The sequence below is a fragment of the Herpailurus yagouaroundi genome, unplaced genomic scaffold (assembly GCF_014898765.1).
Source record: "Herpailurus yagouaroundi ecotype Mexico unplaced genomic scaffold, PumYag 28, whole genome shotgun sequence".
NCBI classification, from domain to species: domain Eukaryota; kingdom Metazoa; phylum Chordata; class Mammalia; order Carnivora; family Felidae; genus Herpailurus; species Herpailurus yagouaroundi.
The window spans coordinates 11,463,751-11,478,999 of record NW_024412376.1 but is presented as its reverse complement, the minus strand read 5'-3'; the positions used below and the strand labels follow the sequence as shown (position 1 = coordinate 11,478,999).

The 15,249-nt window shown below is 38.3% G+C and overlaps 1 protein-coding gene across 1 annotated transcript in view; it reads right to left on the bottom strand.

Annotated features, from left to right (window-relative positions):
• The window catches only part of ELP3 (elongator acetyltransferase complex subunit 3), a 107,119-nt gene that overhangs the window by 25,775 nt on the left and 66,095 nt on the right, over positions 1 to 15,249 (bottom strand). The window contains exons 10-11 of the mRNA XM_040465930.1: positions 13,142 to 13,335; positions 245 to 335 (exon numbers count right to left, since the gene is read on the bottom strand). Of these exons, the coding sequence (XP_040321864.1) occupies positions 245 to 335; positions 13,142 to 13,335 (285 nt within the window). The remainder of the gene's footprint in view (positions 1 to 244; positions 336 to 13,141; positions 13,336 to 15,249) is intronic.

Here is a 15,249-nt window from a genome sequence, read left to right as displayed (position 1 = left end):
ATAGTTGGCATCTGGCACCCTTAAATCGACAAATATGCTCCTTTAGAAGAAAGCAGAGGGGTGCAAGGGAGAAGATGCAGACTTTGCAACCACTGGTTTCAACTTCATGTTTTATATACACCTAATAAGAATGCCTTCAGTATATGAAAACTTTTTGACCAAACTTGGGAGTCTGTGTGTACCAAAGTTAAGTGCCTTGTGTTTCAGATTACTTTGATCTCAACAGTTACTGTCAGACTCTTACCTGTATTCCAAGGTCTTTCATTCTTGCAAATGCCAGCTCTCTCAAATTACCATGCTCTACTCCTGAGCTGACTAAGGGCATTGGAATATCTCTGCAGAAAAAAAAAATCAGCTGTTGCAATATATAAATCATTCTCTACAGCAGAAAGGCAGGGATATTTTAAAAAAGGAAACAAAAAAACCCAAACATACAAAAATCTACAGAGGAGATCAGAAAAGAAGGATATTCTAACCAGGAGGCAAGGTTCAGAGCTTCTCTGTCCCTCAGTTTTCCCATCCATGAAATCATGATTTTCACCAACCACTCAGGGGTTTTGTGAGAAACACCTGATGGAAATCATTTTATAAGATTACAAAGTATAAAACAAAACTGATCATCATCAGTAATGATTTTTGGTTGAAGAGATATATGTACTAAACAAAACAAGAAATCCAATATGTCTAAAGAGGAGAAATACTATTTTTTAAACGTTTATTAATTTTTCAGAGAGAGAGAGAGAGTGCGCATGCACACGTGCATGTGAAACAGCACTGGGGGACGGGGCAAAGAAAGAGAGGAAGAGAGTGAATCCCAAGCAGGCTCTGAGCTGTCAGCATGGAGCCAGATGGGGGGATCAATCCAAGGCCATGAGATCATGACCTGAGCTAAAATCAAGTTGGACATTTAACCGAATGAGCAACCTAGGTGCCTCAGAATAACAATTATTATTAATGCACTACTTTATTGATGGCTTATAAACACTTTCCCATACCCCTTGCTGAATGATAAGTAACCAGGAAGCTCAAAAGCCTGGTTTAGCCAACAACTGGACTTAAAAAGAATATATTTTCCCTTGTTTCATATAAATCAAATTAGAAGCAACCCTGCATTAGAAGAGTTGCAGCTTGCCTAAATATGAGTGGAGAAAATTCTATTTCCTGCCATCAACACAGCACAAAGTGCCAGGCATCAAGTAGATGTCAGTCAAATCTTGAAGTTATGAGTTTTATTCTGATAGCCCCAACACCCTCTTTTAGACAGAAATCAGCATCTAAAGATAAAAGTTAAAACAAATCTGAAGAATATACTGAATATACTTAGCATATCTGTTTCCTATTCAAAGACAAGTCCCCAGTTTGTTTTGTCTAATATTTGGCTCATTAGAAGAAAGACTTGAAGAATACACCAAATATCCTTTCTTCTCATTTTTGCTTTTGAATTATCTTGAGTCTTTTTCTTCTCTTTTTACTTATCCTCCAAATGTTAAGTACATACAATTAGCTAATTCACCCATTCAATTCTAATAAGATATTTCTCATTCACTCAAAAGGATCAAAGGCCAATCAATTAACATTAAACCCTACACACAGGGGTGCCTGGGTGGCTCAGTAGTTGGCTAAGCCTCTGACCTTAGGTCATGATCTCGTGGCTCCTGGGTTAGAGCTCCACATCCGGTTGTATGCTGACAGCTCAGAGTCTGGAGCCTGCTTCGGATTCTGTGTCTCCCTCTCTCTCTCTGCCCCTCCCCTGCTCATGCTTGGCCTCTCTCTCTCTCTCTCAAAAATGAATAAACTTAAAAAAAAAAAAACAACAACAACTATACACAGTAAATCTATTAGGCTCTGGAAGCCAATGGAGTTTCCATTAGACACTATATGAAGCAATGAAAAGCCAAAATTCTTTAAGACAATGACACAACAGGGAGTTCAAAGTTAGAGTGATATTGAATAAATATATTTTAAGTGATTAGTTAATATATGTGGTTTACTTACAGTTTTTAGTAAAAAAACTAACTTTCTATCTTTGAAACTGTAATTTCTTTTTTTATATAGCTTATTTATTTATTTTGAGAAAGAGAGAACATGAATGGGGGAGGGGCAGAGAGGGAGGGAAAGAGAGAATCCCAGGTAGGCTCTACACTGACAGATGCGGGGATCAAACTCACAAACCATGAGATCATGACCTGAGCTGAAATCAAAGAGTCAAATGCTTAACTGACTGAGCCATCCAGGCGCCCTGGAACTATTTTCTTAAACTCAAATACATTTTAAATTAGTAATCAGATGCAACTAAATGAAGGTTACTGAAGTAAAAAAATATGCTTTATTTCAGCAAGGAATGTGCAAATATACCATTTTAAATATTTTGCTGTTTCATATTACATAAACCAAAGTTCAAGTCTTCTAAATGCCCTTTTATACCCGGAGACATTTTATAAATAACTTACAAATATCTGTACTTTCACAACTTAAAGTAAAATTTAAAATTTCATGTTATACGTGACATGAAATTAATCTGATAAAGTCAATGGCAATCACTGTTAGTACCCGTTATGTGACAGATACTTCAATTCTTGTTACTTTCTGCACTTAAATTCCATAAAGGTACCTTGCACACTGAATTCACAAATACTTAAACACAGCTCCTGCAGAAAATGCAGAGATAGGTTTCTGTGAACCTGTGGTCACATTTTCTTCAACTGATCAATACATAACTTTGTTTTATGTGTTTCTTTTTAAAGATACTTTATTTAACATATAAGATTTATTAACATAGTACTTGTGGGTAGCAGCAGTATAATTCATGCCTTAATGAAGCTTATCCAATATTCGTTTTCTTCAAAGGCTCATCACAGCCTTCTTGTGCTTAGGAATGCTAGATAGAAGGCATTTTAGCGCTATGTGTGGGGCCACTTTAAACAGCAAAATCAACACAAAGCACAATAATGTGAAAAATGGGTTAAGCAGATTGCGAAATGATGCCTGTTTACAGTACGAGGGCTGAAACAAGCACACAGTATCAGAACAAAATCTTGTTCCTCATCAACCCTTCAACTACTAGTCTAACATACACCGCTGACTCTTGTTTCACCATCTCAATAATGGCTGTCAAATTGGTGATTATCATCCCTTCTGCATTTCTTAGTTGGGCTTGTAAGGAAGAACTTCCTCTTCTCCATTTATTTATTTATTTATGAACTCGTGGACTCCTATTTCATTCAAAGAGCTGTAATCTGATACTAACATTATTTATTTTGCTTAAATTAGATTTGGTCAGTAGGTGTGTATTCAGGCTGGTTTCTGGGTCTTTTTGACATGTCCTCATTCCTTGGATATTTCCTTACTTTCTGGAACAACAAGATGTTCCAGGTTTATCTTGTACGTTTGCTGTCCCAGCCCTGGAACTGGCCATTTTTCCAAGCAGCCCTGATTCTTTTAAGTGGAGAATGGTATTTATAAACCAAGATATGGGCACTCACTGTGTTCATTACTACTGAGGTATCATTGCTTCTAGACTCTCAGTATAAACAACCAAGAAATTTATATATGTATTATGTGTATATATATACACACACACTCATATATGTATGTACATGCATGCATATATATGTTTATATATCCATAACTGTATCTATATGTAAATTTAAAAGCCCCATGAGTTCATGCTGATAATTACAATTCTAATCCAGCATTCAACTTTCTACCTTTCAGTGTTTATAAATCCCTTTAGACAGTGAGAAATCTGGCTCTTTTATCTTTAATGTATTTACATTTTTGCTAAATCAAATAATTTATTTGCTCAGTATAACCAATCTCCTAACTACTCAAGCTGCTACCACTGTACTCCCTACCTTTACTCTCCCTTTCTTCAGATGGCAGACGGTTAATGCCTCCATGGCATTGCCTCCATAGCATGGTGATGGGAAGGAGAGATGGGAAGGCAAAGGAAGATGGGCTCTACAAGCATTTTTAATAATGAACCAGTACTGTCAAAAGACCCTAAAATTTTCAAAAGTAAACTCTGTAAGGGATAGGTTTTATCCTATAGTGTTGTTAAGCAGAATTATATGACAGAAAGAACTACCAGCAGGGCTGGCTAATAGTTTGTGGGGCCTAGTACAAATGACAAGAGCTTCTTGTTAAGAAATTATCAATAATTTCAAGACGGCGAAAGCAAAGCATTAAGCCAAGTTCCAGGCCCTATGAGACTACACAGGTCATGTGTCCCAAAAGCTGGCCAAATCAGGGCCAAAGCACAAGTCAGAGAGGACCGAGTAATACAGGGCTTTATAATGATGCAGACAGTTCATAAATGTCCTTAAATTCATGTCTGTCACTACAAAACCGCAACATGGTTTTAACAGTCTTTGGCAGTGACGTGCCTCGAGTATGCCAGGTGCTAGTTTTTCCTCATTAAGGAATAGAAACGTGGCAATCTCCACTTTCAGTGATAAGGTCTTTCTCAATGAAAATGAAGGGCCAGAATTCTATATATCCTGAGCATCCTCTATACACAAAGTAGTGTAGTAAATAATCTGGAATATATAAACAGATATTGTTATAGTCTTCTAGGAGTTCAAAGCCCAGGTGAGATTACCGACCATCTGAACTCCATCTAGGTAGGAGTTAAAATTATTTTTAGGTTTCTCAATTTGTTTCAATCTAGTTTCACTTTCTTGGCTTGAAGAGAGATTACATTCAAGAATATTTATTCACTTTTCTATTTCAACAGGTAACATTTTAAGCTCAGAGGTGCTAATATTTGCAATTTGCTCATCAAAAACCTTTCACAGCGAAGTTTCTCAAGCTTCAGAAGCATGTTTTGGTTGCAAATTGGTATTCCTATTCTAATGCTTCACAGTGACTTAAATATCACATGGAGGCCGACAGCTGTCAAATAGCCTGCAGGAAGCAGCACTTTCCTGAGGCTCCATCATGTGTCTGGACAGAATTTTACATTTAATCATTCACTGCACCCTTCAAGGCGGCAATACAGAATCACTATTAGAATACTGCTTCATAAAAATACCCAGTAAAATGTTATTGACCCAAGTGTCATAAAATTAAAAGTGTAAATTAGTTAAGGTGGGGAAAATGTCCAATTAAAAATATCAAGCAATGTATCTGTAAAATATAGTATTTTTAAAAAGCAACATTGTGCTTTCATTTTATTTTTTTATTTTTATTTTTTAAATTTTTATTTATTTATTTTTGGGACAGAGAGAGACAGAGCATGAGCAGGGGAGGGGCAGAGAGAGGTGGAGACACAGAATCCGAAGCGGGCTCCAGGCTCTGAGCTGTCAGCACAGAGCCCGACGTGGGGCTTGAACTCACGGAGTGTGAGATCATGACCTGAGCTGAAGACGGACGCTCAACCTACTGGGCCACCCTACTTTCCTTCCTCTGTCCCTCCCTTCTAACACCTGTCTGAAAAACATTTTTCTTCTCCCTGTATGTTTAGATTCACAAGTCGATACTAAGTATATCGCCTGTCACTGGCAGAAGTTGTCACTGGGTGAACCTACATAGGAAGAGTCAGATATCCTAAAGGCTCAGAGCACGAAGACACATAGGATTTTCCTTTACTATGATTTAAAACAAAAATAAACTCTAATTATTAAATTACCCAGATTCTATACTCTGGGAGGAGGCTTTTCTCCTTTGCCAAAATTTTCTTTATCAGTTTTCTACATTCTCCAAATTGCTCTAAAAGTTTAAAACTGAAGGTAGAAGGAATGTTGGTAAGTCAAAACCATATGATTCTCTCTTCCCAAATCAGGTTTCTTAGTCACTTAACACTGTGTAGAGACCCAGCCTTCTCTTGTACACACTGTGTACAATGTTTGAGTCACCCACTAAAACTTTCCTTAGCACCCCTATTTTCAAAACTTTACCATCAGCTACTGATATCAGTTTCTTTTCTTTTCTATATTTATTTTTGAGAGAAAGAGACACAGAGAGAGAGAGAGACAGAGCATGAGTAGGGGAGGGGCAGAAAGAGAGGGAGACACAGAATCAAGAGCAGGCTCTAGGCTGGCAGCACAGAGCCTGACGTGGGGCTCAAACCCACCAACCATCAGATCATGACCTGAGCCAGTTGGACGCTTAACTGACTGAGCCACCCAGGTGCCCCACCAGTTTCTTTCTAGAGGTCCAGATATACCAAATTTGAGCTATAACCAAATATAAACATGAGTAAATGGAATTTAAGGTTTTTAAGCAGAGGCATGAACCTGTTTCACAAGAACACAGCTATCAGACTGTTACTAAGTGTGAAGTGTACTATGTGAACACGGATATGGCTTTTTGTCTCCCTAGCCTTTGTATTTATCAAGGAGAGTGAAGACAATTCAAAAGGGCTCTGAAAGATAAAAGTAAAATTAATGAAATTTTCTTTGAGCTACCTCAATAAAAAGTACCATCTACTTTATGATCCAGATTCCTGAATGGCAAATTATATATAAACCGACAACTGATTTAAGAAGAAACACAAATAATAATCAGTTACATGAAGAAAATGTTAATCTTCACTAATAACTACAGAAATACAAATTAAAACCCCTAAGTAAATAAAAAATATAAGTATTCAAAATTCTATAGAGATAACTATTTATTACTCTAAATTGGTAGATTATCCAAATCCCTTTGGAAAACCATATCAATATATAAGCAAAAACTATAACTCCCCTTGTTCCAGAAAGTATATTCATCATCATCATACAAAGATGCTTACTTAGTTCCTTTATCATGAGTAGTCCTAGATTATACTAGTCTAGTAGATTACTTCATCAAAAGTAAAAAGTTCTATGTACGTGGATTTTAGCTGTAGTGGAGGTCAGGATAATGATTGCAAAGCAAAAACCCTTGCTTGAGGAAAGCATCGGCCTCCTAGAGACTGGAAAGCAAGGGCTTTGGATGAATGCACTAACCTCTGCCTCTAGACTTCTTCCCAGCCTGTGCTCTTGCCTACAGTCTTAGACCTGAACCTTGGCCTCCAGCACTCGTCCCCTGCAGACTGGCTGCCCCCACAACCCACATCTTTCTATCCTGGCCATTTCTCCCACCTATTGGAGTTTTGTGCAATTCAGAGCTTAATAAACTGACAACTATTTGCATAGCCTTTAGTCAATGGGAGATTTTTGTTGAAAAAAAACCAAGGACATCCCTTCGGTCCTGAATAGAGTTTTACTCTTAATTCCTAGTTTCCTACTCATTAAATGTGTTAACAGGACTCTTAAAGCTTTATTATTTAAAGAATTTTTTTTTTTTTTTTTTAAGGAATTTCTACACCCAATGTGGGGCTACTGGATTGGGCCAGCCAGGGACTCCCTTAAAATCTTATTTTATTTTAGCTTTACATTTCGGAAATGGTGAAACATATATCAGTTCAATTAAATAAGTAATAACCATGAAAAAAAATGATGAAAGAAAAAAAAGAAGGCTGGAAGCAACTTACATGTCCAACATTAGGGAACATTTTACTAAATGAGACAAAATGCTAGTCTACTGTGCTGCCATTAAAATTTTAACTATGAAGATTACTCTAAGCCTTTAATAAGAAATGGACACAGAAATGCAAACAGAATATTTGCCAGTATATAAAATGTACTGCTGTGTAAAGATGCATTTCAAATATACAGGAAATTTTTGGAAAAATAATATTATTTATGTATATTAATATATGTTATTAATACATATTTTAAAAATGTTTTTAAAGTAGCTTTATAAAGAAATTATTTTGGTATGTAAATACAGTACTGTATGGCTGGAAATTAAGTAGGAAATGTAAGCTCTGGATAATTAGTAATATTCTACAAACTCTGTTGGAAAAAAGTATAAAATCACATTCTCAGAAAGAAATGTCTTGGGAATCAATGAACGGTGGTACATAGAAGCACTCACTACCCTCAGCACCATGAAAATCTAGGCCAGAATTTCAGTGATTATTGACAACAAAAAGCATGTCAATATAAAATAAATTTGAACAACTTTTTATGCAGTATATACAAAGAGAATATGTAAATAAAAATGGGTAAAAAGTAGCAAAATATAAATCTGAGTGAATTCCTATGTAGGTAGCGACAGTAATAGTTCAGTAATATTCAGTGCAAAACGTAAGGTAACATATTTGAAGGAATTCTGTCCATGCTTACAGGGAAACCAATGCTTTATTGAACATTAGTCCACAGTAAGCTACATGAAACAAAAGAATTCTAATGGAAACTTGTTTAACAATAGCATAGTTATATAGAAACACAAAAAAATATAAAAATAAAATAGAAAGTATCATAAAGATTTTAATCTTTATTCTAAAACACCTAGAAAATAATTGCATTCAAAATTAAGTGAAGTATCAGTCCCAAAGCATGAAAATCTGACATTACAGGTAGACTCTGGATGACTCTCTCTCCCAAAGGCATTTGCTGTGTTAGGAACTGAGTCATCACTATCTTGAAATAAATTCTGAGTCTGAGATATTACTAATTCCACATTTTTAAAGAGATTGAACCTCGTTTCACAGCATTGCATTAAATTTTAATCCCCTGCCCCACATTTGTAAAGTAATAAGAGTGTCAATTCAAAATCTTAAGCCCACACCCACCCGTACCATTTGCCCTGCATAAATCTCTTAAGCGATGTACTGACAGAAGTAGAACTGACAGTATGGCCTGTTGGCATTAGGGCTGAGGAGCTCTTCTACTGCCTGTTTCTCCAGAGAGAGCTGTAATGGGGTCATCACAGACAGGAAAACTGAGAACAGGGAGGTTGTTTTCATCAGCCTCAGGTTGGTTATCCACAATATTATGCCCTTCTCATCATACAACTTTTGGTTGTATAATACACATGTTCTAAATTCTTCTGGTCATGACCCCTTTACAATTGTCCTACAGAGATTATTTCTGCTGCTCTGGTTTTCTTAAAGTCCTTATCTTCTCAGTTGGTGGTAGGCCAGGATAATGTCCTATGGTTATATTTCATGATCTATAAAATTAAGCTTTTAATGTTATAGCACTGTCTCTGTTGCCTTTGACTCACTGGTACAGGAGTAGGAAATTTAAAGCTGAAAGTGAAGGGGGAGAATGCAAATTCATCTGATTGTGTGACCTTGTTACTTTTGTTAAGAAAACTATGGTGTCTACGGCTGTGAAATTTGTATCTACTCTGTGATATTTGCTGCCATTCTCTGCTGGTGGGAAGTTATTATCTTCAGTGTTCTCTGGTTGCCCTGTAGTGTAAGTGCTTGACATTAAGTTTTTGATGTCAGAAGAAATCCATCCTGAATAAACACATTGCCACTGTATGACACAGCTACTTGCTAAACAACCAGATAAGGAATAAGGCTGCCCTTCCCCCCACGAGGTTCCCTCTTTCACAAAGCCCTGGGTAACCTAGATGACTGACCACCTGAGTGGCCCCATTTCTTCCTTATCACACCCTAATTCCCATTCCTATTCTTTAACCATAAAGAGTGAACCCACAAAGCCCTAGACACTACACCCTTGGATCCAAATAAAGGTCGAAGTCCAGGTTCATGCCTTTCCCTTCCTACCCCACAACCTCACTGTGTACCCCTCAGGTTTGCTGGGTATCCTCCAGGACATTTGAGTAATAAATGTTGTTTCTCAGGGCGCCTGGGTGGTTCAGTTGGTTAAGCATCTGACTTGACGCTTAGCTCAGGTCATGATCTCACGATTCTCGAGTTTGAGCACTGCGTCGGGCTCTGTGCTGACAGCTCAGAGCCTGGAGCTTGCTTTGGACTGTGTCTCCCTTTCTCTCTGCCCCTCTCCTGCTCACGCTCTCTCAAAAATAAACATTAAAAAAAATTTAAATGTTGTTTCTTAAAGTCCCCCTGATGGTTTTTACTGAGGTGCATCCTATCATGATAAGCAGTTGAAAAGGTGGTCCAGCAACATGGTCCCCTTGGGGGAAATGTCTGTTGGGGCTCACTATGAGTAACAGGGGCCAGCTGAGTGCCTCAGGTACTCAGAGCTGATAGGATTGCTATCATTAACACAACGGAGAGATTTGTTGCCATGCTCTGCTACTGGGAAGTAGTATCTTCACTTATATCTAATTGTTCAAGTCAGTTAAATGCAAATAATCTTTTCCTTTTGTCTTTGTTAATACTACTTATTACATCTTTGTTTTTAATACAATAGTATTAGTTTACATTTTTTGGAACAATCCTAAAGTTACAGAAAAAGTCCCAAGTGTATTTCCTTAAATTATTTGATGGAAAATTGGGAACAAGCTGTTCCAACACTCCCAGCATACTTATAGTAGTTCCTCTGACAGGGATCCTCTCTTACATAAGCATAACATGACCATCAAAATCAGGAAATTAACACTGGTACTTCACTACTGTCTAACCCTAGACTCCACTACAGGCTCACCACTGCCCAAATACTGTTCTTTATACCGAAAGGATCTAGTCAGAACCTTGTGTTGTATTTAGGGGTTGTGACTTTTTTAGTCTCCTTCAATATGAAACTCTTTCCTTAATTCTTATAATTTTGAAGATTTCAGGCTTTTTAGAAAATCCCTCAATTTGGGTTTGTCTGATGTTGCGTCATAATTAAATTCAGATTATGGCACTTTGGCTGAGTCACACAGAAGTGACTCTGTTTTTGTTTTGTTTTTTTACATTTATTTATTTTTGAGAAACAGAGTGAGACAAAGCGTGAGCGGGGGAGGTGCAGAAAGAGAAGGAGACACAGAATCTGAAGCAGGCTCCAGGCTCTGAACAAGTGGCCAGCACAGAGCCTGATGCAGGGCTTGAACCCACGAACTGTGAGATCAGGACCTGAGCCGAAGTCAGACGCTCAACCCACTGAGCCACCCAGGCGCCCCGAAGTGACTATTTTTAATACATACTATCAGGTGGCACATGACTGTGCCTTGTACTATTACTGATGCTATTCACCTTAACCAGCTGCCAGTCTTCTCCAAAGTTCTTTCTTTCTGCTCTGTAATTACTAAGCATGTTGTAGGGAGGTACTCTGAAACAATGTACAGTCAATTCTCGTTCTTCACAGTAATTATGTTCTACAAAGTTGTCGTGAACATTAAATTAGTGAATAGTAAGACATTGCTCCTAGGGGAAAAAACAGGGCTAGGTTCCTGTGAGCCTCTGGACACAACATTTTCATTAACTGACCAACATATAACATTGTTTCACACGTGTCTGTGTTTAAGAACACCATGTATTGCCGACAAACTAACACTGAACTCCCAGCCAATAGTGCTATAACTCAAGGCTGAATGAAACTTCTCCAACAAATGTATTTTCTCTATAAGGCACATGAGAGCCTTCTTACACTACACAACATTTCAGTACTACTTATGGGCCATTTTAAACAGTGAAATCACCAAGAAACAGCACAAAAAATGCAAAGAATGTAGTACTAAACAGGCTATGAAAAGGACACACAACACACACACACACTATACTTATTATTTATTACATTTACAATTATTTCTGTATCTACCTATCTGTTGAAAACCATGAGTTCACACCAATGTCTCCTATTCTAAAACACCATGGGGTACCTTCTTCTTCCTTTTTCACACTGTGATGTCCTTTTCAGGTAACACAAAATCTAGCTCCCATTAACCTTATCTACTTATTAGATCAACCGTCTGCAAGTCACCAATCTTTTGTTGCTGTCCTCCTCTCTGCACCCTGACATCCTCCTCGCCCTGCTCAGCCCTCAGCGAGAATGCCTTTTCACCACATTTGGTATGCAAGAGACCACACTGTTCATACTGCCTTGTCCACAAGAGCAGCCTACACATGCTGCTCTGAGCCTGTGGCCCCCACGTCTGTGCAGATGCCTAAACTGTTCAGCACCTCCTACTGTCTTTTGAACTGAATGGTTTCAGAAGGGTTGAAAAAGAAGGGGGAAGACAATGCAAACAATTCTGGCAGCTGAATTTTCTTCAGTATTTAAAAAAATAAATTGCCGAGATCATCTAGGCAATTTAGATCCTTAAATTGGGCCAATAATATAAAAAAAACCTAAGAACACTATGTTGTGGCAGAAGTATGGTGTGAACATCCTTCAACTTTTAAGCAAATGCATTTATGCTCTTGATAATTTTCCTTTAGTTGATACTTCTGCTTGTTTTCAGTATTGTTTTATATTATCAGGGAACACAACTGTGCTCAGTAGAGTAACAGTCACAGCAATTGATTGCACATGCATTTACTAGTCACCTTTTCACTGTGTATTTGTACTACTAGAATCCGGGCAGGTTTTGGCAAGGTGGTGAAAATGTGCCTTACTGACCAGTAAATACAGGAATGGCTTTGTCAAGATTGTAGGTAGATAGGTAACTTTTTGGCTCCTAAAACTTTTCTTCAAGGTTATGTTTCTTGTAAAAAAAAAAAAAAAAGGTAATAAAGGCCAGGAATGCAAATGAGATCTTTGTTTTTCTCTCCTAGGAAAAAAGCAGTTAAGATGATTTCCTTCATGCCATCAGGAACAGGTCAGTCTTTCTCCACACTTACATTAACATCTGGAAAGAATGGAATTGTTGCTACTCTTTCTTTTTTCTTCAGAGGCTCTACAACAGGGATAACAGACACACGGCTACACCTCCTCCTTCCGTCCTCACTACTGTATCTAGTCATCAGCTCCTAGAACCAAGCATCATGCCTGTTACCATCTCAACGCCATCTCCTGGCACATCAATCAATGGCGAGATGAATATATGAATAAATAAGATACTGGCAAAGTGGCTTGAACACACTGTCCTTTCATTTCCATCCCTATGTACTTACAGCATTCCAGGGTCCCATTTTTGATTAAAAAAAATTTTCAAACCCCTCAATATTAAATCAGACTATTCTCATTTTAGAAATTGTGAACAAGGGGTGCCTGGGTGGCTTAGTTGGTTAAGCATCAGACTTTGACTCAGGTCATGATCTCATCGTTCTTTGTAGGTTTGAGCCCTGTGTCGGGCTCTGTACTGACAGCTCGGAGCCTAGAGCCTGCTTTGGATTGTGTCTCCCTTTTTCTGCCTCTCCCCCGATTGCACACTGTTTCTCTCTCTCAAAAATAAACATTAAAAGAAAAAAAGAAACTGTACACAGACTCATCACTGATTATTTCTGGCAGAAAAGATAACACACTACCTCTGCACTCGGTACACTCGAGTCCATGGAGGCACAAGAGCAAGGATCCGAGCCACCAATTCGATCAGGTCACTAGGAGAATAACTTTTATATCTTCCTGATTTCCAGAGCTCATAAAGCCCAGTTCCACGAATCACCAGGGTAGGGTAGAGTTTCAAACCATCAGGACGAAAAGCAGGGTTCTCAAAAAACTCCTGTGAATGGAGAACAGAAAATTACCACTCCGTTAGTTCTGCAGAGATTGGTGAAGTTTCGGTGGTCAAGTTTCAGTCCTGGGCCAAGTTCTCTCACATACCTACACAGTCCTTAGACTGCTTTTCCTTTCCATCAAGGGAGAGGATGCAGACAGAACAGAAACTCATTGTTTTCACAGCCTCACTGAAGCAAGCTGTGCGTGTGCTGGGTTACAAAGCCCTCGTTAATCCAGCCCCTGTCTACTGCTGCAGTCTCAGCTCCTGCCACCCTCACCACCTTGCCTTTCTGCCTTTGCAAAGGCAATTTCCTCTGCCTGGAAAGGACATCAATTTTATTTCATCTAGCTAATCTTCAGGTCTCAGCATGAATGCCAATTCTTCAGAGAGGCCTTCCTGACCTTCAAATACAAGCTGCCTCTCTTAAAAAATATTATATTGTGTTCTATATTACTGCTTGCTTAATATCATCACACTGATAATTTATCTGATGCCTGCCTTCACCTCTAGACTGTTTCTTTCCTTAATAATAGATTTAATTGTTTAAACTTTTAAAAAGTTGTGACAAATCACTTGCCTGCAAAACCTAAAATGCTTACCAAATAGCCCTTTGTAGGAAAAGTATGCCAATCCCTGGATATGACTATTTTGTCTTCAGGCCAGCTGGCACTGTTCCTAATCTGGGATACACACTATTTGTTATCTAGACACTGAGAAATACATCTAATTTATCTACTCTGACATAGTCATTTCCTGTACTATATCATCCCAGCTGGCTTTATTTGGGAATAAAGCAAGGAGACACCACGCATTACCCTTTTCATGACTTTGCACTGCTCATTTGCTTTTAATTTTGCACAATGTGTGATGGAGGAATGAAGGTGGACTCAGTTTCCTCTAACCCCACCCTGGCATTAGTATCTATAAAGCCAGCAGTACTATACCTTGTGAAACCATAACAATGCTTTTTATTTCATGCTACATTCTTGCCAAGCTTTCCATTGCTTAACTTGCTTTTCAAAGAAATGTAACTATAGACTTTTCGATCTCTCTCATTGATTTGTGTAATATTCTTAAATGCTGTATTCTTTGTGCATCATTTGGTCCTAGGGATATTCTTCTGTAATTGCATGTAATTTTCCCTGTAACATTTTTATATTAAAGATTCATCAGACCTTTGATAGTTTTTTTTTATTTATATATGAAATTTATTGTCAAATTGGTTTCCATACAACACCCAGTGCTCATCCCAAAAGGTGCCCTCCTCAATACCCATCACCCACCCTCTCCTCCCTCCCACCCCCCATCAACCCTCAGTTTGCTCTCAGTTCTCAACAGTCTCTTATGCTTTGGCTCTCTCCCACTCTAACCTCTTTTTTTTTTTTTTTCCTTCCCCTCCCCCATGGGTTCCTGTTAAGTTTCTCAGGATCCACATAAGAGTGAAACCATATGGTATCTGTCTTTCTCTGTATGGCTTATTTCACTTAGCATCACACTCTCCAGTTCCATCCACGTTGCTACAAAAGGCCATATTTCATTTTTTCTCATTGCCACGTAGTATTCCATAGTGTATATAAACCACAATTTCTTTATCCATTCATCAGTTGATGGACATTTAGGCTCTTTCCATAATTTGGCTATTGTTGAGAGTGCTGCTATGAACATTGGGGTACAAGTGCCCCTATGCATCAGTACTCCTGTGTCCCTTGGATAAATTCCTAGCAGTGCTATTGCTGGGTCATAGGGTAGGTCTATTTTTAATTTTCTGAGGAACCTCCACACTGCTTTCCAGAGCGGCTGCACCAATTTGCATTCCCACCAACAGCGCAAGAGGGTTCCCGTTTCTCCACATCCTCTCCAGCATCTATAGTCTCCTGATTTGTTCATTTTGGCCACTCTGACTGGCGTGAGGTGATA